Source organism: Pecten maximus, chromosome 18 (assembly GCF_902652985.1).
Source record: "Pecten maximus chromosome 18, xPecMax1.1, whole genome shotgun sequence".
Taxonomy (NCBI): Eukaryota; Metazoa; Mollusca; class Bivalvia; order Pectinida; family Pectinidae; genus Pecten; species Pecten maximus.
The window spans coordinates 13,711,562-13,737,211 of record NC_047032.1 but is presented as its reverse complement, the minus strand read 5'-3'; the positions used below and the strand labels follow the sequence as shown (position 1 = coordinate 13,737,211).

The 25,650-nt window shown below is 35.0% G+C and overlaps 1 protein-coding gene across 5 annotated transcripts in view; it reads right to left on the bottom strand.

The window, feature by feature from the left end:
• LOC117316410 (calmodulin-beta-like) overlaps window positions 1-25,650 on the bottom strand; it is a 129,075-nt gene that overhangs the window by 54,662 nt on the left and 48,763 nt on the right. Inside the window, exon 1 of one of the 5 annotated variants that reach the window (XM_033870970.1) lies at window positions 18,533-18,632. The exons of 2 other annotated variants lie outside the window; for them this stretch is intronic. Coding sequence is in view for 1 of the 3 variants with exons in the window: in XM_033870967.1 (XP_033726858.1) it covers window positions 12,069-12,080 (12 nt within the window). In the remaining 2 variants the exon portion in view is untranslated. Of the gene's footprint in view, window positions 1-2,560; window positions 2,967-12,068; window positions 12,267-18,532; window positions 18,633-25,650 lie in introns of those variants that run through there. 2 more of the 5 variants (XM_033870967.1, XM_033870969.1) reach the window with 2 other exon arrangements.

Here is a 25,650-nt window from a genome sequence, read left to right as displayed (position 1 = left end):
AAAGCAAAGGCATGGTCTGATTGAATTATCCCGGTAAGAATAATAGTGTGCAGTAGAAATTGAATCCTAACTGAAATAAACATTTCAAGCAGAAAATTACTAGTGACATTCTGCTGCGATACCAATATACTTCAAAACATATTGACGTACAATGGAAGTGTTATATTGGTAGGAACTAAAATTCCACACATAACTAACGGTAATGCGAATGATATACTTTGTGAAAAAGTACACGATGTGTACTAGTATTTGGAGAAACTAAAATTGCACACATATCCGCAATGCGGATGTTATACTTTGTGAACAATAACAAAATTTCTAATTCAATTTACAAACCTTTATGTTTGGTATTTTGTCACACTAGAGTTTTCAATGGTGCATTTTATTTAATCTAAAGCATGTTGTGCACAATCGATGCAACATATTTTATATTGCCGCAGCAAACATTCAGATGAGATTGCAGTCTGAATGTTCAAGCATTTGAAGCAATTAAACGAAACGCAGTATGAAGATTATTAGGAACTCCGGTCAGATTCAAATATATATTTATACCGTTTTCATTCATATACACACATGTTTATATTATGGTATATTTTGTATATCTATTACTCCACACTGCCAATTATGTGACAGGTACACTAATAATCACTTAAGCCACGTGACACTACATCATATTTTAGTCATATGACAAATTTCAAAATATATAAAAGAGGCGGAGCTTGCTACCGAACTCGCTTGTCATTTGCTACGCGACGCGAGAGAAGTGCAGCGCGTGTTATCGGGGGCGCCTCCTATGTGCATACGACAGTTTCTCTGTTTTTGATGGAAAAATATTGGTCACATGACAAAAAGTTACCTTGTATCATAATTGATCACGTGCTTAAGATATAATTGGTGTACCTTGTACTTTATATTTTGGTAACGTGACAGTTACGTTGTTTTATATTCTTAGGCCATTTGCGGCACTCTATAACATAGTCACGTGGCATTTACACGGCATCATGTATCTAGATCACGTGATTATTATCATTGATTTAATACTCTGGTCGCCTGGTTGTTAGACTTTATCTGATATACTTTTGGCCTTTAGTTGAGCGTTCGCCTCTGTTAGGAAGGCTTCGCTTCTGTCCCCTAGCCATGGTGTACCAGATTCTATAAAAAATGGTAGTTGCTCCTCCCGCTTAGTGTTCAGCATTTTCGGAGCTGAACGACCGGTTCGCCCGTTGTCAGTATAATGTGACCTAGTGGGGTGACCTGCTGGGTATCTACCACCGTATTCTTCAGTGAGTTGGAACTAAAACACACCTGCACTCGGGTATTTCCGTCTAGCCAATCAGACGAGAGGTGGGCGGAGCTTAATTCCTAACACGCCGTCAGCTGCCATGCGACGCGAGAGTGGACGGAAGGGGACGGAACTTGTTACCGAACTCGCTTTGCCAAGTGATGAAAGAGGGGGCGGGGCTGTTTACCGAAGGCGCCTTCCAGGTACATACGATCGATAGCTGTCAGGTTGATTAAAGTCGATCAAATATTTTTGAAAATTTTATTCTTAATTTCGGAATGGACATGACTATAGATAACTTTTTTTTTCTACGGACAGGAAGAACCTTAGAGACAAATCATTTGCTAAGTCGAATCCCAGCCCCGTCAAGTGAATTTTTCAAAATGAAATGTAGGTCATGGTTCTATTCTCTCTCGGATTTGGCTAAATTGTCATCAAAAAGACAGGTCACAGCTTCACAGCTTTTGTTTTACAAATATTTTACCATGGTCACCCAGAAGGTTAACTTAAAACCCTAAATCACTTGATAATTACACATTAACATAAATGTATATACCTTGTCCACGTTCTATTAAGTATTAAGGTCATGTCAAGTTATATTTAATCAGCCAATGCTATAAAAACGTTTGCCCATCAATGGAATATACCGGGACACGCGAAGTAGCTATCAATAACGTATGTACTCATTCATCCCGTTTACAATGAATCGATCGATCCGGTATTCTCTGAATACTCATGACTGTTTCCTTGAAAACATTCCGAGGGCAAATATGTTATTATTAAAATAATTTTACACTAGTTTCGTCTTTTTCAGGTTTAAGTTTACATTGAAATGAATGCCGAAGGATTCAGATAAATGTCTGGTTCACATTCGGTTTCACGACAAAGTTTTCTTAATTTGAATTTTCTCCATAAAATAGGTAGACCTAGGTTTTTTTGCATGCTTTTCTATGATATCAGATAATATTTAGTATGGACGTTGATTGATTGACGGTTCTATATTGTGCAGGTTGCGACATTATACAACAATAAATGTACGTACTAATTTGTTATGCAACCCTATATCCCCAAATTCAGGCCAGTGACAAAGACTCTGGATTAAATGTTATAATGCTTACTAGTCCGAAAAGGCTTCTACCAATCTAGACTAGTACGTTCACAACATGATCTGGGTTAGTAAATATATTGACGTAGGTAGTGAGTACCAGTTGTTTACTGCTCTCAAACACCCGGAACGTCTAAAATTATAAATATAGCATGCTTGGAGGTATAGCTTACCTTGGTATACAGAATTTCCTTCGGAATCCGGTATAAATCCCAAGACTATAAGCATCCCATTCTCGCTGGTTATGTCATCTTTTGGGTTAAAAGATGCTAAACCATGTTGCCGATACACAATACCACAGAGTTTGGCCTACTGTCACGGAATACAGTAATAGGTAGCCGAGCCCGGCTGACACAGTGTTACTCGAGATTTGGTATAAAGCTAGAACATGTGTGATATATTTCTCGGCTGTGTCCCGTTTTCATTTAATAACACAATACACTGCACATATTGATGTGTGGTAAACGGACGCTTGTAATGTCCAGGTACAGGCATTGGAGTAAGACTACGCCACACTGAGATGTTTTGCTGGTTACACAGGCCGGTGTGTGTGCGCTGGTACTACGACTTCTACGGTTGGACGATGTACCTCAGTCCTGTATGTGACTATCTGGTAGGGAGTCCCCTTTAGTTTGAACTAACACACGCACAAATCATTGCAGTATATATGCTTTTGTACCAGCACTGCAGATGGGATTGATTCAGTATTTTCTTTCTGTTATCGGGTTTATTTATATATATATATAAGCCAGGACTTGGTTCCATCCACCTTGTATGGATTTAGCTTTTTTTCTGGAAGTAAGCCTAAACTCTCATCACTGTAAATGAGACTTCTCCGGTACTGTAATTTAGTTTTATTTTCTAATTATAGTGTTTTGTTCTTCTGTACAGGAATTTATATTCCGATCTATCAGTACCAGAATTAAGTTTTCCCTCCGAAACTACAGTGTATATTACATATTCGAGACATCACAGGGAAGAAACTCTCGTCTCAAGGACAGAAATTCAATTTAACAAGACCACGGAAATCGACTAAGGCGCAGGAAGAAAAATCTGTTGACCAGGTGTGCGCGACCAGTATTTAGTAGTGATGAAAATCTCAACGTGACACCATCGAGTACAACTTAAATATTCTATAAATACCTGCTCCAATTAGCAGTAAATTATCGACAGGGGTTTGCTTTCCATTATCTAGGTTACCGGGCCGATTGACCAATTGTAAATGTTTACGATATCATAAGATTTAACACGTCTGTAAAAAAAAATGTGTTTGTCTACCAACGGCAAAAAAATATTGGTACAAATGCTCATTGTGATATACGGACAGCAATTCATGATGTGTCGTGATTTTTAATGCTTGTTAAAGAACGCTGTCTTCTGCTTAGTTTCCATTGATTCATTTATGCTACACGATATAAACTGGCCTTGTCTCTACAATATCATTTTATTTCGGAAAACCAAAAACTGTTGGCCTCTCTGTAGACTGGCCGCATTCCCTAAAAAAAATGTTAAAATTGCTTTACTTAATTTTAATACTAGATTATCTTCCAAAATTTGAAACTTTGAATCTAGAATCAGAAATTTGCTCGAGACCAAAATAATAAAGCTCAATTTGATATATAATTTTGATATTTTAGAGACAGGTGGCCAGTCTAGCCTCTCAGATATGTCCAAAGATAAGTTATATAGAATTCAGCTGGGCAGAGACGGAGTAGAAACTTGGACTGGTAGTCAAATATATGCAGTGCCATACAACAGTACAGAATCTTAAAATAGTAGTCTCAAAGTAGATGATAGCACAATGATTTCTTGATTAAGGATACGCGGAGCATCTGTCGTCGTTTGTTAGGATCGAGTAACTTTTGTAGCCAACATGGCTTTCTCTCCTCTGACCCCGTGACCTCTATATAGAAATATTGTGATAATGATATCAGAAAGTTGTAAATAAAAAGGTTTACTACTGGCATTGTGAATCTATTTCCATTCTACAAATATCAGTAATATCTAGGTATGTATAAATATAGACGACTGACGCGGTAATATTTATTTAGCTCACTGCACCAGAAACATCAGTAATATCTAGGTCTACAAGTAAGTACTAAATTATGTATAGACTACCGATGCCATGACATTTATATAACAGAATGTTCAAGAAATATCAGTGATATTAGAATTAAGCTATAGACGTACTACTGACACCATGAAATTCATATAGCGCTCAGCTTCAGAAATATCAGTAATATCACCTAGTATTGTTATCGCTGGGTGTTCATTATCAGTGATATCTAGTTATGACTATACATTACTACTGACGCCATGGAATTCATAAACACCTTCATATGTATATATCCGTTTTCTACATTAATAGATATGTTTACTACTACGTCTTCTTCAAAATTAATAGTTATAAAAATGTATCAGTTATGGACCTCGGGTGAGGTCAATATGATATTATATCTATTCAGAATACTTAGAACCAAATATTGACCGAGGCTAATACTTTAGATTAGATTGATGAATCCTGTAGTTAATCGATATCCAAAGTCAACAGTTGTTTTATTATATGTCTTATATAGAAGTAACAATCAATGTGTGAGACGTACATGTTTTACAAATAACAGGTGGTTTTCTCGTGAGCCATAAAGAACATAATTATGTAATTATAATAGGGTGTCCTCAAATTTAGGCACCGAGACTCAATTTGAAAGTAATGTTAACGTCACGTAAATTATTGCGTGGCGAACATTGCGTTTTGTCAATACATGTAGGGTCAACCAATCAGAAAACGGCAAAAATAAGAGTCCAGTAGACTTATATGTACCGACACCGAGAAATTTCAGTAATATATCGGTATAAATATATTCTTGATACCGAAATAGCGGTTGTATGTAACGCACCGCTCTGTAAACATCCAGTTATAAATACATGTATTGACGAACTAACCACACTGTGATATTTTTAGTGCGCTCTGCTCCAAAAATATCGGTAATATTAACACACCGACTTAACTACCAGTACCGTTTTTTTTTTTTTATCGGTAATGACTTGTAGTGTACACGAGATTTAAACACAAAAGCTAATGTGACAATCTGAGACATCACCATAAATATATATATATATATATAAAGTCAAATCTGATATCTTATATTCAGGTCCAAATAAAGAATATGTATGGCCGTTCACATTCAACCAATTTATCTAGTCTATATTCCTGTAGCTGCGAGTTCGAAAGTTGGCCGATGTTAATATCACCCAGAATAAAAATAGTATGACAGTCCATTTGACAATGACACACTAACCCAAAAGGACTGTTTGTTTTACCATACAATAAATCGTTTTATTTATCTCCTCTCCATCTACCCAAGACACAAACAAACAAAATCTGCGTTAACGTTTGTTTAGTTATCGGTGATGTGACCCGTGACGCCCGAAGGGGAGTATTTGAAACTACAATGTAGATCACTTACTTGTAAGTACTTTCTAAATATAGGATATTTGACCTGAATCTTCTTAACCATCGAAAATAAAGCGAAGGGCTGGGATTGAAAGCATGTCTTTTGTATAAAATGCCAAGTGATCTCATACATAATGCTTATACCGTTAATGTATGGTGTCAAAATTAATTAATTATCATGGCGGTCAAGCTTATATATACACTAAAGGGGATTTCGATTTAGAGTAATTACATGTATGAAATATTACATTTCAGTACTTTGATAAAGATGTGATTTTGACATGCATATGAGTATATATTATCGGTAAATTTGATATATTAAGGATCATATTAGGACTATGATAAATACAGTCTATTTAATATATTGAGGAAGTCGACATAATGAAATATGATACATATGGTGTATAACTTTTTATATGAAAAAAAATGTGTAAACGGAGTATTTGATATAATGCGTAGTTTGATAGAAAGTACAATCTTTTGTTACATAAAACGTAGAAATGATTTTCACTCTGAGTAAAAATCTAGATCAACAGAAGCACAACAGCAAGTAGCCTCAGATGAAAAATATCGTACAGTCATTGATAAATTTGACACTAACAGGTGAGCAACAGAGGAAAATTTCAGGTATATTTTGTATTCGTTTGTACAAGAGTAGATTTTTTTTATCAAATTAACGTAGGTGTGAATGTAATTTAAGGATTAACTTGAATATATGCTGAAAGGAAAAAGAAAAGAAATTTTATAGGATATAATAATGGTGTAATTGAAAGATCGGAAACCACTTTGTCCTCTGTGGATTTTTTATTACATATATATAGTAAGTAACTGACATATACATGTAAGAACTCTCTATGTCCGTGCATGATCTATACACAGTGGATCGCGGACACAGCGACCACTGTAAACACATGGTACTGATGCTGGGCTACGATATTCTGAAAACATAGAATCGTTAATACGGTTGACGACAGGCGTTGTTTGGTTCTTCACATTATTAAGTATGATTATTCATGAAACACGGACGATGCCTAGAACGTTTAATGCCTTTATACGTCTTACGGCTAGGGACAACTTTTCTATAAACGCTGATAACGATTTTTGTTCATTCAATTGCTTCCTTGCATAATTCAGTGATGGTGAACCCGGCCGTTGGCGTATACATCCATGTCTCAGAGAGACAACTAAACGGCCTATCGTCTTAATATACTGTATTAGTTTGTTAGGGAGTACACGTTGTTTAGGGCATGCTCTTAGGATATAATACTCAGAATATGTTTTAAAGGTGCGAGGGTGTACAGTTCAGAAACGGTGTGAGGGTGCATGGACATGTTTTAAGGGTTTATTAACATGTTTTAAGGGTTTATTAACATGTTCCCAGGGTGTATGAACATGAACTTAGGTTTAATGAACATGGACTAAAGGTGCATGAACATGTTTAAGGATTTATTAACATGTTTAAGGGTTTATTAACATGTTTCCATGGTGTATGAACATGCAATATTAGTTTATGAACATGTTTCAAGGGTTGATTTACATGTTCCCAGGTTTATGAACATGCATTAAGGGTATATGAACATGTCCTAAGTAAGTACATGTATGAACATGTTCCCAGGGTGTATGGACATGTTTCAAGGGGTAATTAACATGTACTAAAGGTGTATGAACATGCTCTAGGGTTGTATGAACATATTCCTAGGGTGTACGAACATGTACTAATGATGTATGAACATGTCCTATGTAAGTATGAACATGTTCCAAGGGTGTATGAACATGTTTCAAGGGGTAATTATCATGTTTTAGAGGTGTATAAACATACTCTAAGGTTGTATAAACATATACAAAGGGTGTTTGGACATGTTCAAAGAGAGTGTGTACATGTTCCAAGGGTGTGTATACATGTTCCCATGTAACATTTTATATTGTCCAAAATATAAGGAGGTATTTTTCAGAATTTGGTATGAGGGTGTTTTGTTCAAAATATGACCGATGGTGTATGTACATGTTATAAGGGAGTATGGCTCAGAAATTTGTCCGATTGTTAATTGTTTCGATTAGGGTCTAGGGTGTATGAACATGTTCTAATGAAAAATGGCTCAGAACATTGCATTATGGTGTATTGTTCAGAAGATGGTCAGTGTGTGAACATGAAAGGGAGTCTGGTATTTTAGCAAACGGCGAGGTAGCTGTAAATATGAGAGGCAAAACATTTCTGTATTCCAATATTGTATAGAGTTCCAAAACATCTCGATTTCAATGTTTCATTGACGTTAATAAAACAAGAGACTTTTTGTCACTGGCATAAGTGTTATATCAATAAAGTCTTTCCATATATTTTAACGAAGTAATCAGAAAAATAACAGTAGGCGAAAATATCAGGTCACTTTCGAACATAACTGCTTACGAGTTAGCGTAGTAGATGATTTGGTTTATTTGGTTTGTTTTTGTTTAACGTCCTTTTAACAGCCAGGGTCATTTAAGGACGTGCCAGGTTTTGGAGGTGGAGGAAAGCCGGAGTACCCGGAAAAAAACCACCGGCCTACGGTCAGTACCTGGCAACTGTCCCACGTAGGTTTCGAACTCGCAACCCAGAGGTGGAGGGCTAGTGATAAAGTGTCGGGACACCTTAACCACTCGGCCACCGCGGCCCCCGTAGTAGACGAAACACATCCCTACTTGCCTATTTTCAAATCTATATGGAATGATAATTGTTTTAAAATCTAGTTTAGGCAAGCGATGTTGCGCTTTCAGAGGGTTTTTCTGGTTTAAATGGCATATTTTCGGAGCTTTACAGAAGAAGAATTATTCGAAATACCACTTTCGGCGAGGTATTTCACTCTTCAATGGTTTGATACGAGTTTGAATTGTAAAATATAAATGCAACTTGCACATTTCTCTCAATGTTTCATATGAGTGATGCATTCTGTACGCTTGCTGAAATACATTGCTTACAAATATCATAAACTGCTACCGATATTCAACGTTAAAGATTGAAGATAATGACACAGATTTAAGATACAACAGGCATTTACTGTTTCCATGGTGCGTTATTTCGTCTCGTGTAAACACTAAGCTGTTTCTATTATATTGCTATATGTATGATTATGTCAGTGAAGTCATGTTTCATTCTATCACTACATCCACATTATCTAGTATAAAGAGGGAGAGGCATGAAATCATTTCTTCACAAATGAAAACAGAACATACCGAAGCCAATTTTTTTTTTTATAGACGTGTACCTTGAGTACACATCATATTGATCTAAATATATTACTATTGTGAAGTAATGTACCCAATATGCATTCAGAAAAAGTATTCTTAAAATGATTCATATTGACCAGAATTTGGGAATAGGTGTATTTTATGCAACTTTTTTTTCTGTTTTTTTTTTTTTTGCTACATTACTATGAACGACTTATCTGGAATACACTTACAAAAAAAATAAATAAATACATGAATAACAAACAAATAAATACCAATCAGTCATAAACCAATAATTTTGTAATATGACAGTCAACTAACTCATTTCCTGTAAACACCACACGTGAAATCGTCCATATTTGGAATGCTTCATTTTATGTCCACGTGTTCTGAGCACGAATGTCTATTTATATTTGTAACAATGAAAAGCCCTATATTACATGGTAATATTAAACCGTCATAAATCCCATTTTTTATATCAAATTTATTAATGAACTATTACTATCACTCGTAACGTACCTATACATCTAGATTTTAATGATGTATAAAAGTGCGTAGCCGTAATAAAACCTGGCTGGTCCATAGTAACGCTATCGTCAAATGTATCGTAAAATCGATCAAGAACTTCAGCTTTGTTATTTTCTTCAAATACGCCCGCAATCAATTGCACGTCTTTAAATCATAAATATCGATCATTTTCAGCCTAATTTCGTAAAAGATGAATATACTACATATATGCCCTTATACTTCAATGACACGTTTTGTTCCTTAATGCCATATGTTTAATCAAATTTGGGTACAGTATTTTGTTATTGTGTCACTATTCACTTTTTACAATGCATATCTTTCTGACATACAAAACCTATAATATATACCGTTCTGTGATGTGTCTGACATACAATACCTACAATATATACCGTTCTGTGACATGTCTGACATACACTACCTACAATATCTACCGTTCTGTGTTGTATCTGACATACAATACCTACACTATCTACCGTTCTATGATAAGTCTGACATACAATACTTACAATATCTACCGTTCTGTGATATGTCTGACATACAATACCTACAATATCTACAGTTCTGTGACGTATCTGACATACAATACCTACAATATATACCGTTCTGTGATGTGTCTGACATACAATACAGACAATCTCTACCGTTCTGTGTCATGTCTGACATACAATGCCTACAACATCTACCGTTCTGTGACGTATCTGACATACAATACCTACAAAATATAACGTTCTATGATGTGTCTGACATATAATACCTACAATATATACCGTTCTGGGATGTGTCTGACATACAATACCTACAATATCTACCGTTCTGTGACATGTTTGACATACAATACCTACAATATCTACAGTTCTGTGATGTGTCTGACATTCAATACCTACAATATATACCGTTCTGTGATATATTCGACATACAATACCTACAATATATAGCGTTCCTTTTAACAGACAAATTGGATCAGCTGAATTTACTGTTAAAGTTTTCTATTGATCAGTTCAGAGTAACGCTGTTTATGTACAGCGTTATACAGTGGACTTAAGTAGGAAATATAACCCTGGTCATAGCCTACACAAAAACACTTCAGTAGGAAATATAACCCTGGTCATAGCCTACACAAGAACACTTCAGTAGGAAATATAACCCTTGTCATAGCCTAAACAAAAACACTTCAGTAGGAAATATAACCCTGGTCATAGCCTACACAAGAACACTTCAGTAGGAAATATAACCCTGGTCATAGCCTTCACAAAAACACTTCAGTAGGAAATATAACCCTGGTCATAGTCTACACAAAAACACTTCAGTAGGAAATATAAACCTGATCATAGCCTACACAAAAAACACTTCAGTAGGAAATATAACCCTGGTCATAGCCTACACAAAACACTTCAGTAGGAAATATAACCCTGGTCATAGCCTTCACAAAAACACTTCAGTAGGGAATATAACCCTGGTCATAGCCTTCATAAAACACTTCAGTAGGAAATATAACCCTTGTTATAGCCTTCACAAAAACACTTCAGTAGAAATATAACCCTGGTCATAGCCTACACAAAACACTTCAGTAGGAAATATAACCCTTGTTATAGCCTTCACAAAAACACTTCAGTAGGAAATATTAACCCTGGTCATAGCCTTCACAAAAACACTTCAGTAGGAAATATAACCCAGATCATAACCTACACAAAAAACACTTCAGTAGGAAATATAACCCTGGTCATAGCCTACACAAAAACACTTCAGTAGGAAATATAACCCTTGTCATAGCCTACACAAAAACACTTCAGTAGGAAATACAATCCTGGTCATAGCCTTCACAAAACACTTCAGTAGGAAATATAACCCTGGTCATAGCCTACACAAAAACACTTCAGTAGGAAATATAAACCTGGTCATAGCCTACACAAAAACACTTCAGTAGGAAATATAATCCTGGTCATAGCCTACACAAAAACACTTCAGTAGAAATATACCTGGTTCATAACCTAACCACTTCAGGAAGTGTCATAGCCTACACAAAAACACTTCAGTAGGAAATATAACCCTGGTCATAGCCTACACAAAAACACTTCAGTAGGAAATATAACCTGGTCATAGCCTACACAAAAACACTTCAGTAGGAAATATAACCCTGGTCATAGCCTACACAAAAACACTTCAGTAGGAAATATAACCCTGGTCATAGCCTACACAAAAACACTTCAGAAGGAAATATAACCCTGGTCATAACCTTCACAAAAACACTTCAGTAGGAAATATAACCCTGGTCATAGCCTTCACAAAAACACTTCAGTAGGAAATATAACCCTGGTCATAGCCTACACAAAACACTTCAGTAGGAAATACAATCCTGGCCAAAGTCAATATTTTACCAACATAACAGACAAAAGACATCGAAGAGTCAACAAATACATATTTGGTGATATGAAATTATAGGATTATCTACAATATAATGTATATATACGAAATATTTTCTATGTGAGCAAATTGATTACCTTTCCGCTCATATTAGCGTCGCCGTTGGTAGGTATATCACAGTTCCTGTTCCATGCACAGCCGCTAATAACTGATTTACTTTAAATTAAATGCCGATACCCGCACTATTCAAACACATTCAGATATTGTCAAGGTTAAGTCGATTTTCGCGTGCCATCGAAACTGGATGAAATATCTGTTGAGATTCCTTTTAAACATAAATAAATATTCTACCAACTTCCTGTTGAAATTACCAACAATATTTCTACTTTCTTTTCGTCAGAACAATACAGTGTAGAGATAAGGTTTACAATAGAGATATACTTTTGTAGATTTTACATATATATATAACTAGACCATTACTGTCTTGAAAATGTTTATAAATCCTTTAAATGGCATTTCAGTCGATAATTTTATAAAGCATTGTTAGTTTGACTTAGTAGCATGGCGAATTATACCAAAAATATTCAATCTGAAATTTCATGTTAGAAATATATTCAACATGCAATGAATAGAATAAAATATCTATTTTAATCTGTCAACGCAGATTTCATTTTCTTTTTTTTCCTGAATACAATACAACTTTATTACATCGAAAACCGAAAGAAAATTTACTTTAAAAGTGCACCAGCCATTCGGATTTGGGTTTAAATGGGTTCAAGGTCACAGCACTAGCGCTGGTATAGCTAGTGGTAGCAGGGCACAATGATATAGACATTCCGCAATTTGAATTACCTAGTGACTACGTAAGTGTTGAAAAGACCCCCAGCTTGTCGCTGTCACCTTTAATACCACTGATACACCTGGAGAGATTTACCTTTGGTTAACCAGAAGGAGATGAAATTGTAATTCTAAAAATAAATCTTCAACGGTAATTGACGCTTTCTAAAATGGAAAACCCCGTACGTTATTTATGCATTTGTTCATTAATGTGTCAACTGTGTAAGATTTCGCTGGGACTGGTGCATCTTTTCCCATTATATTACTTACAATATTTTTTGTTAAAACAAAGATAATAAAAAGATTCTTATCTTTCCATATAGCACAAGTTACATAAAATATAAAACTATATAAGATTATATTTCACCGAAGATTCAATTCTACTGTTTCATTACTGTATGTTAAATTTTGATATAAAGTTAATAATATACAATATAACAAAAACATTTAATTCAACTCTATCTTAATTGTATGTACAATTTTAACAGAAAATGATAATCATATATAATATGGAACTAGTATTAGATTCCACTGTTTCATTCCTGTATGTATTTTTTTCACAGAATGTTATTTATATATAATTAGATATTGTGCTACATTTGAAGACCAGCTGATCTTGATCGTGACCTTTGACCTGCTTTAACAATCTGAATTTCAACCCACTCGGCGAGCAATGTATTCTTCTGACAACTCTTATCGTAGACCAGGAATATTGACATTTATCATTCCAATGGTCGTTTAATCCTATGTACATATGTATCACCGTTCACAGTCATGCTTATCGCACACTTCAGTTCGATAATATTTACTTAATGTATTGTTATATTTATTACCATGCATTATACATATAGTTACTACAAATTTCATGTTGATTTAAATTTCATTTAAAGAATTTGACTTCAATTATGAAACGTCTGTGCTTTTATTTACTTGATATCTATGTCAGTGATCAAATAAAACATCATAATGTTGAACAGTTGATAACATTCACGTTCGTTTTAATGTTTTAGATGACACTAACGCATCTAATAACGACGTTAAACACTGTTGGTGTTGACGTTTAACACAGTTATTAATGACGTTAAACACAGTTATTGATGACTTTTAACACAGTTATCAATGACCTTTAACACAGTAAGCGATGCTTTCTCATACCTATTTATGAAATTTTATATCGTTAGTGATGACGTTTTACATTTTTTATTGAAGATATATTACAATATTACAGCAATCGATGACGATTTGCACAGTTTTTGATGACGTTACAGTTATTCGTGTCGTGTTTCATAGTTTTTTTTATAACGGTAGAGGCTATTATTGATGTTATCTAACATCACCGACGAGTCCAAGAAGGACGAACTAGCTTTATGATGTTCCTAGCATCATTGACGATGTCTAGAGGGACGACAAAGCTTTGTGATGTCCCAAGCATCACGAATGAGTCCTAGAAGGTCGAATTAAATGTATGTTGTCCCTAGCATCACCGACAGGTCCTAAAATGACGAAACAGCTGTATGATGTTCCTGACATCACTGACGAGACACAGAAGGACGAAACAAGTTTTATTGAAGGTGATTATTACATTGTGTGTCCTATGTGCTGGTTTGCCCAGAGGCCAATGTAAGATTACCTCAGTCAGATGTTCAAACGGGTTGATAAACATGAGAGATATTGTCACATCATTTACAGCTTTACCGGGATTCGACGTCGAATTATAGCTATAATTCATGCTATAATCTACGTTGTACATTTGAGGATCACAGAGAAAAACGCTTGGCAATCATAATTGTATCACTCTATTATTATAATGTTGTCGAATTGGGTTACGATGTCGATAAGCAAAACTTATGTATGGACATTTAATGCCGATATACACATCAAGGAAATAACACTACCCTTGAGCACACAGGTATACCATTAATAAGACTTTAAGCACACATTGCTATATTTAGCGTCCCCTTTGACGTACATGCTAATTTTAGTCTTATTTTCAAACAATTTTAGTAGACATTAAATCAATCGTCCTAGCTACTTTGCATACAATTGTACATTAAATGACAAAGCATTTGAAATTAATTTCGTCCAGCTTTGTAGTGTCGACGCACATTGTTTAACTTTGTTTCAAATAACATATACAATGCCATAAACAATATAAGAACTTGAATTTCAGAGGAAAACGTGAATAAAAGGTGAACTGTGAAAAATATGCAATGTACAATTGTTTCAAAAGGCAAATCTAATGCCATAACATGTATCAGAACTTGAATTTCAGAGAAGAAGTGCATACTGTAGCATTGTAAGTGCAGAAAGGGCATTAAAGACGAGTGTACATTGATTGTGTCTATTTCATGTCGTAGTAAATACACCAGAAAATGTTGTGCTTTATATACTTGCAAATGCATCAATTAGTTTTGTTTAAAAGAAACCTTTGAAATGGCTATATACGTGAAGCACAAGTATCAAAGATAATGGTAGCGGCCCTGTGCTAACTTTGAGTTTGATCTCGGTTGCCTCTGGGGAAAAGTAATCAACAAAGAATTTTAGATATATATCTATAAAACTCGGATCACGGAGCATCATTCGCGTCTTGACTTGAAATGACGTCATGTACATCATGCTTTTTATGTCAGCACAGTGCGCGTAGTACATTGATCATGTGTAGATGCACTAGACTAGTACGGAGTTTGAATCAGATAAATACCTATACCACAATATCAACAAAATAACGCACGTGTACAGTATACGTATCTACGATAAATGTAAATTTATATTCAATACATTATATAATATATATAAATAACAAAAAAAACAAGACTTCTGCCCTCTCATATATATATATATATATATACATGTATATAAAGTACAAATGTCTAAAATATAATGCACATGTATCAATAAAATGATGTACATGTATGTACCTACAAAACAATAAACATGTACGTACAAAAAATGTACACGTACCTATAAAACAATGTACATGTACCTACAAAAAATGTACACGTACCTACAAAATAATGCACATGTGCCTATAAAAATGTACACGTACCTACAAAATAATGTACATGTACCTACAAAATAATATACATGTGCCTATAAAAATGTACATGTACCTACAAAATAATGTTCATGTACCTGCAAAGTAATGTACATTTATCTACAAATTAATGTATACGTATATACAAAATGATTTACATGTGCCTACCAATAAACAAGGCACAGTATCTGCGATATCATGTTAATTGATCTACAAAATTATGTACACGTATTTATAATAAACTAAAAATAATCTAAATCTGAATATGTGTCAACAGTTATTCATTTCACTGGAACAAGGTGACCATTTAAACTATTATGAGTTTGATGTTGTAATTGCTTCCTGGTGACATAAAGGTTTGAATGATAAGCGATTCCATTACTGATGGAATCAAAACAGGTGTGCAAAGAAAGTGTAAATGAGATTCGTCAGCATTTCACGAACAAAGACATGAAAAAGCAAATAAACGTTCAGAAAAAAAAATTACATGATACTTAGCATTGTAATGTTGGGGAACGCAGCACGTAATGGGACGATCATTAAAAAATATTCAACAATATTCAAATACGGCGTGTTTAGTTGACATTATTTTAGTTTAAACATATTTGAATATTTAGTTTTTAAATAATCATTTACGTACATCAGTATAGAGGAGTAAAAAAAGGTATATATGTATTCTGTTTAAACTTGCATAGACCGTTTAACAAATTAGATTGAAATTATGTACACCCTAAAAGATGTGTACATTATATAGCTAAATCATGAATGAATAATCGATATCCATGAATAGGCAATTTGTCCCACCACAGGGCATATACAGTGGTATTTAAGAAAGCCGCTGCGTTTTCAGCATGAATTGCTTAACACCGGCTATTACCAATATGATCAACATGTAATCTACATCAACAGATACAAAAACGTTATATCTATAATCTACATCAACAGATACAAAAACGTTATATCTATAATTTACATCAACAGATACAAAAACGCTATATCTATAATCTACATCAACAGATACAAAAAAGCTATATCTATAATCTACATCAACAGATATAAAAACGCTATATCTATAATGTACATCAATAGATACAAAAAAGTTATATCTATAATTTACATCAACAGATATAAAAATGCCATATCTATAATTTACATCAACAGATACAAAAACGTTATATCTAAGATAATCTACATCAACAGATACAAAAACGTTATATCTATAATTTACATCAACAGATACAAAAAAGCTATATCTATAATTTACATCAACAGATATAAAAACGCTATATCTATAATGTACATCAATATATACAAAAACGCTATATCTATAATTTACATCAACAGATACAAAAACGCTATATCTATAATTTACATCAACAGATACAAAAAAGCTATATCTATAATCTACATCAACAGATATAAAAACGCTTTATCTATAATGTACATCAATAGATACAAAAAAGTTATATCTATAATTTACATCAACAGATATAAAAATGCCATATCTATAATTTACATCAATATATACAAAAACGCTATATCTATAATTTACATCAACAGATACAAAAAAGCTATATCTTTAATTTACATCAATAGATATATAAACGCCGACTTGATATTTACATCAACAGATATAAAGACGCCGTTGCTGTAATTTACATCAACAGATATATAAACGCCGACTTGATATTTACATCAACAGATAAAAAGACGCCGTTGCTGTAATTTACATCAACAGATACAAAAACCCTATATCTATAGTTTACACCAATAGATACAAAAACGCTATATACATCAATAGATATAAAAGCGCTATATACATCAATAGATATAAAAACGCTATATACATCAATAGATATAAAAACGCTATATACATCAATAGATATAAAAACGCTATATACATCAATAGATACAAAAACGCTATATACATCAATAGATATAAAAACGCCGTTGCTGTAATTTACATCAACAGATATATAAACGCCGACTTGATATTTACATCAACAGATAGATCTATATAAACGCCGACTTGATATTTACATCAACAGATAGATCTATATAAACGCCGCAGCTGTAATTTACATCAACAGATATATAAACGCCGACTTGATATTTACATCAACAGATAGATCTATATAAACGCCGTAGCTGTAATTTACATCAACATAATCGCACCACCTGCAGTTTTACATGTTGTACATACATGCATTTGGGATATGAATTGTTATTCTCATATGAATTATTATATCTGTTTCGGGTGTTATTGTAAAATTTGATTTTATCATGTCTAGAAATTATGAAATCACTTTCGTTTGCCTGTAAATGTAACATATCAATTGTATTTTCTTCATACGACCGCAAGGGTGTTCCGTTAACTCTTAATCCCCAGACTAAAGATTGACGAATTAACACATAATAAAGAGATTATTAGATACACCAGAGTTATACAAGTTCTCACACACCTATGTTGTGTTTGCACTTCCTATACTGGTATTTTCTTATACTCTTTGTACTTGATATTCGCTTATAACAGATTGCCAAAATCTTTAACAGTAAACTTCGTCAGAGCTTCAAACTGTTTAAATGTAAATATATAATCAACCGTGGAACAAATATTTTTGTAAGAAAACTGCATGATCTGAAAAAGGTGTCACATTAGAAGATGCCAAGTTATTATATAATGTACACGTGCACGTGTTTTTGGATGTTATACGTATACACATCACTTACCGTATCATTCACAACACCTCTGCAGCTGTCATCGCATGTAGTGCACACGTCTCTAATATTTCGTGCACACGTTTCAAAACACTTGCAGACGACACTGATTCGTCGTCCGTCGTGTTATTTTGAAAGACTATTGTGGTTTGTTTACAAACGTACTTCTCCGTCTCGACACACCTGAGCAGGTTCTTGCTCCAAGTGTTTATTGTGTTCTAATATACATGTGTATGTTAGCTTATCTGTCAAAAAAAACTTGAAGTCATAACAAACCTCAGCAAATGTAGCCTTTATTCCGTAAAAAGTTTATTGCGGATCCGAGTTTTATAATGTATATGCCCAAAGCGTAATGTGTTTGGGGTTTCAAACTTTTGATATGATGACAAATATTATCACTTTAGATATACCGAACAGGTTATTACAGTTTACACTTTGCGTGTGGGGAAAGGATTCAGTGGACTCTAGACACATTCGTAAGTCTACGTCCAAATATTTCATGGCTATCTTTAAAATGAATCTAATAGATTAAAACTTTTACAAACTTTTAGCTATTTTCCATTATCTACAGCACTACTTGTAATAGTACACTTTGTACCTACTAATAAATGTCCACATGTCTACATAAAATATACATCTTATAACAAAATAATATACTTGTACGTACAAAATAATGTACATATTATATACCATTCTATCAAAAATTATTCCAGTTTCAGTTTGTAAGAGAATTCGAGAAATGATGAAAAATAATCGATTCGAATTCAATTACCACTTAAATGGTACAATACCGATTTAATCATTACATTAGGAACCTAATAAAAAGGAAAATAATTATTGCAAAAATATAGAGTACGCATTTCGGGTTTATCCTGTCACCAGTACAACATAGCTCTACACAGTTGGAACACCACGAGCTCTATAAGGGCATTAGGTACCAATCACTCATGTGACGACTTAAATTAGCATCACTGGGGGCATTTATGCATAATACATGTAGTATGTTCAGCAAACCTGCCCTTTGTGACTATTTGACTGTTTTTAATGCTTAAATATGTTACTTGAAACACGTTTTACTCAAATAATTTTATGCAATGTCAACAATTCCATCCATTCATTCATGTCCATATAATTTGGAATTTGAAGAGACGAATTGTCTAACCACAGGTAGTTAATGTTATTATATTAGATACAGCTGTCTTCAAATGTTCTACAAAAATGATCAAATAACAACCTCGACAACAAATAGTGAAAGCCTTATATAGAAACGGTCGTCTCCAATGTTCTACTAATCACATTTACAGGTGGTAGTGGGTGGCAGTGTCCAGACATATCTCGCGGAAGATGAGATTATTTGCATTCAACTGTCATCTTCCACCTGTTCATCCCACAATTAATGTCACAATAATGCATAAGTATTCTTTCCTCAACCCTTCATTTCCAATTGTTTCGTTTTCATTCATTTGTACGTCCTCCACACCCATATCCCTGAAAAAAAAACGGGTTTACTGTATGATAGCTCAATCCACGACGATTGCTTTCAAATACGCCCACTATACTGAGACAGACTTTTCCATCCTTCGAAATAATGATCTCCACACTCCTACCTTGCCAATCCTAATGCTGACACAACACTGCTAAAACAGAATACCCTCATCGACAGATCTATTTATAATACACTGGTAGTTCAACGCTCGGCACTTATGGAACAAAAAGTCATCGTAATCCTAGAAACTCAACGACAATAACTTGTAATCGAAACCATAATTCAAACTACGAATCCATAAAACAACGAAAGCATGTGATTAAAGAAAATGATTTCTAAGAATACATTTCAATATTAGAAAGATACCAAGAGCAGAAAAGGTAAGTGTCTTCCGTTTTGACCAAAACTAGTCGTCAGTAATATGTGTCATTAAGGGAAAAACAGATATGTGAAGACATGTGTCATTAATGACATTAAGGAAATGACATATATTTGCAAACATGCGTCATAAGTGAAAAAAGGAACGACGGACATATGAAGACACGTGTCATAAGTGACATTAAGGGACTGACATGCATATGAAAACACGTGTCATTAGTGACATTAAGGTACTGACGGACATATGAAGACACGTGTCATTAGTTACATTAAGGGACTGACGGACATATGAAGACACGTGTCATTAGTGACATTAAGGGACTGAAGGACATATGAAGACACGTGTCATTAGTTACATTAAGGGACTGACGGACATATGAAGACACGTGTCATAAGTGACATTAAGGGACTGACATGCATATGAAAACACGTGTCATTAGTGACATTAAGGTACTGACGGACATATGAAGACACGTGTCATTAGTTACATTAAGGGACTGACGGACATATGAAGACACGTGTCATTAGTGACATTAAGGGACTGAAGGACATATGAAAACACGTGTCATTAGTGACATTAAGGTACTGACGGACATATGAAGACACGTGTCATTAGTTACATTAAGGGACTGACGGACATATGAAGACACGTGTCATTAGTGACATTAAGGGACTGACGGACATATGAAGACACGTGTCATTAGTTACATTAAGGGACTGACGGACACATGAAGACACGTGTCATTAGTGACATTAAGGGACTGACATGCATATGAAAACACGTGTCATTATTGACATTAAGGTACTGACGGACATATGAAGACACGTGTCATTAGTTACATTAAGGGACTGACGGACATATGAAGACACGTGTCATTAGTGACATTAAGGGACTGAAGGACATATGAAGAGACGTCTCATAAGTGACATTAGGGGACTGATATGCATATGTAAATTCGTGTCATAAATGGCACTAAAAAAATGGCGGACGTTTGAAGACACGTGTCATTAGTGGCATTAAGGGACTGACGGACATATGAAGACACGTGTCATTAGTTACATTAAGGGACTGACGGACTTATGAAGACACGTGTCATTAGTGACATTAAGGGACTGAAGGACATATGAAGCCATGTGTCATAAGTGACACTACGGGACTGACGGACATATGAAGACACGTGTCATTAGTGACATTAAGGTACTGACGGACACATGAAGACACGTGTCATTAGTGACATTAAGGGACTGACGGACATATGAAGACACGTGTCATAAGTGACTTTAAGGGACTGACATGCATATGAATACACGTGTCATTAGTGACATTAAGGTACTGACGGACATATGAAGACACGTGTCATTAGTTACAATAAGGGACTGAAGGACATATGAAGACACGTGTAATAAGTGACATTAGGGGACTGACATGCATATGTAAATTCGTGTCATAAATGGCACTAAGAAAATTGCGGACGTTTGAAGACACGTGTCATTAGTGACATTAAGGGACTGACGGACATATGCAGACACGTGTCATATGTGACATTAAGGGACTGACATGCATATGTAAATTCGTGTCATAAGTGGCATTAAGAAAATGGCGGACGTTTGAAGACACGTGTCATTAGTGACAATAAGGGGAATGATAGAAGTATGAAAACACGTGTCATCAGTGACAAAAGGGAGAGATTGAACACATTGATCCTTTTCAGAACTGAAAGTCTGTCACAAATTCTAGATTAGCATCATTACGAACGTACATGTAAATTATGCATCCATTTGTGTGACTTGTGTAGACTCGTTTGATATGTATTGACGGTAAGCTCTGCCGATGGAGTTTAATCCTCTCACTCTTGTCGTTACCCTGTACGCCACATCTAAATTCGAACGAATAGTAGCACTGGTTCAGACTTTATACATTTGAGATTTTACACTTCTCGATACATTTTAATATATGTTCAGATTCCTTTCGATTTTCCTAATTAACATTCTAGATTTCCATATTTACAATCCAATTACAATCTCCGATGAGTCCTATAAGGACGGAAAAGCTGAATGTTACTTTGTTTATTATTCGACATATACAGCACCTAGTAGTACTAAATTCGTATCTAAATGTGTAAACCACTTGGCTGTGTTTCGTGCTATCCATCAACATCAGCTTCCCTCGTTCGTTAACAGTAGATATTTTACATACACGCGTACAGACTTTACAAATGCGGAAACTGATCAAAAGATAATAAAAACATATCTAATTTCCTAGGCAGTTTCGAGTATATGAATAGAGCACAGCTGTTTTGATCTGCATATTCTGTATCCTTGTATAGATTAAACAGCATTTTTTTCAAACAGATATACTGATCTGGCCGTCGCTACATTTATGCTGTAGATGCCTGTCGTTCTGACATGAGCAAGTCTATGTCAATATCGTGGTTACACTATTCGTTACGCTGGAGTAAGTAATGTTAGAGTATAACATGACAGCGTCCGACACAGGCAGACCGCTGCGTGGCTCAGCTGGTACCCTGGTTAACCAGGAGAAAACTCCTCGCGTGTGGATGAGTAAGCTGTGAGCAGGACTGTCAACATGGAGTTTTATCAACGCGTTCAGCAATGACGGGGCACACGCACAAGTTACGATATAGTGTTTACTATACATACGACTTGTCGTAACATGCGCGTGTGGACGGGGGAGGCAGATAGTTGGGTTTTATTTTGTAATGTCCTACCAACAGCTAAGGTCATTTAAGGACGGCCTCCCGTGCGTGTGACCATGCGTGTAGTGATCGAGTTCGTATGTGTGTTTTGGGAGGCTGTGGTATGTATGTGTTAAGTCTCCTTGTGTTAGTCCCGGAACGTTTGTCGATTTATATTGCCACCTCACTGAAGCAACTGCCGAGGACACCAAGCCGGACACCCCACCCGGTCATATTATACTGCCAAAGATGGGTTTCATTGCGTCAAGCAGTCAATGTCGAGGGTGTAGGACAAGAGTATGAATGTAGAAGGTTTAACATAATTATCATGTTAATCATCAAAGTGTAGGAGGGAAGAGCAGAGACATGAACGAATGAATGAATGAATGAATGAATGAATGAATGAATGAATGAATTAAGTGAGTAAGAAGTAACTTAACATCACATAGTGTCTTTTGAAGGAAGGAAAGATGAATGACAACTAATTCCCTTATTATCAAGGCACCAAATCTGTCTACTTCCCAGACAGACTACAGACTAACTCGGGCGTCATCTCCAAGGACAAAAAAATCTCTGCTCCCTAAGGACCGACCTGAATGTGTCTATTATCCATTGGGCCAAATGTTTTCTCCCCACAGAAGCAAATTTCTCTCGTTAACGGGTTAATTTCTTGAATTATATACAAAAATCTCAGGAATGGTAGGATAAATACACAGTCGTCCATATGCTACAATTTATGTCACAGAAAGTAAAACGTATGATTGGTAAAGACGTTCACCATTAAGCTGTTCCCGGATGTTCGTCAATCAGTTGCAAACAATCTTTTATAATAAACGTATGAAATAGTTATTTTATGTATTCAGAATTACCTTAAATTTATTATTGAAATTTATTCCTTAAACCAGAGCATTGAATAAACATCGTATCCATACAAATTGCTACTAGTCGGAATCTAGTCCAGTGGAGGCGGTATCTCCATGCAAGGTCATCCAGTAATGTTAGCTATAAATTGTTAACGACCCATCAACACTATAAGGTCACCAGGGCCTAAATGGTGAGAAAAAAGGTATCAAAGTATAAAATTGGCAAAACACGAAACGACATCAAAGACACGAATCATGTAAAAAGTAACTATATATTGGTTCACTCATGGTTAGTTTAAAATGAAAACGTGGATTTGTTTACTCAGATCTGTGTGATGCAGACCGACATCCCAGTAATGTAATCAAACGAATACTGAAACAGGTAACGCTCATGTAACCCAACTTTTCTGCTGTAAAGTGCTTCTACATGACGAGAGTGTAATCGGTTGCCGTAAAAAGAGAAAATAGAGTGAACCGGAGTTGTCGTAAAAATAATACTTTTGAAATAAATATTCATGAAGGTAATCGATTTCGTGTGACTAGCTCCGCCCACTTCTTACCTGAATGTAAGTTGACTGATAATGGACTACTCTCCATTAGTGGTTCAATAATTCACCCTATTGGCAGTTTTATAGCCGGATTTTTTTTCTCAATTCATGACCTCAAGGACCTCTGATCATCGGTAATGCCTCCTACAATTTGACCTAGATCTTTATCACGCATATAGAGCCATCTCACGTGAGGTTAGAATTGTATGAAAAGAGATTTATTTTGAGCAATTAAAGTGCTTCCATCCACACCCTGCCATTTGATTTGATTGTAAATATGTACAATATATATATATAGTGATGTAAGTAAAACACATGGAAAACAGATGCATTTGAGATTTTATCGATATGCCAATTCTACTATTTCAATTATTGTGAAACAATTAATAAAAATATTTTCCGGCATACTGGTTTGGCATGGGCCTCAAAAATAGAGGCAAGTTGAGCTTATCAAACTGGTCTAACTCGGTTGGTTATGCGATCTCGTTGTGAGACCGTTCTTCCTCTCATCATTTACAGAGTTTTCTTCCATTATCCCGTTTGTTTATCCCGTTTTACCTGCTCTAGATCACTCTGGTCATCCTCAAGAGAATGACAGATAACATGTGTTGACAATAATGCAATGACGTCACGGCAATACTAAATGACGTCACGTCCACAATTCAATCACGTCAGGTCAGGTCAACATGTAAAATAATAATATGATAGGAGAAAAATAACATTCTTTTGCCTTATGGATGTGACAAAGAAATCGCCAACGTTCGGAGAGAAGCTATTATTATTATTATTTTGTTTTTGTATTATTTTTCAATGCAAATATTTTATACATAAACAATTTAACCCTCATACTTGTGTATTCGTTCAATGAATATTCATTAATGATAAACTACAGAATGTATTGTGGTTAAGTCAAACTGACCTACTGCTAATTAAATCACAATTATATATATGAACATTGTTTAGAAATGATAGGAAGCAGAAAAGAAGGCCCTAGAAGATAGAAGTTTTAGATCAGAAAGTAAGACGAGACAGAGACAGAGACTGATATTAGGAGGGTTCTTTGTTTCTTTGTTTTTTGTTTAACGTCCTATTAACAGCCAGGGTCATTTAAGGACGTGCCAGGTTTTGCAGGTGGAGGAAAGCCGGAGTACCCGGAGAA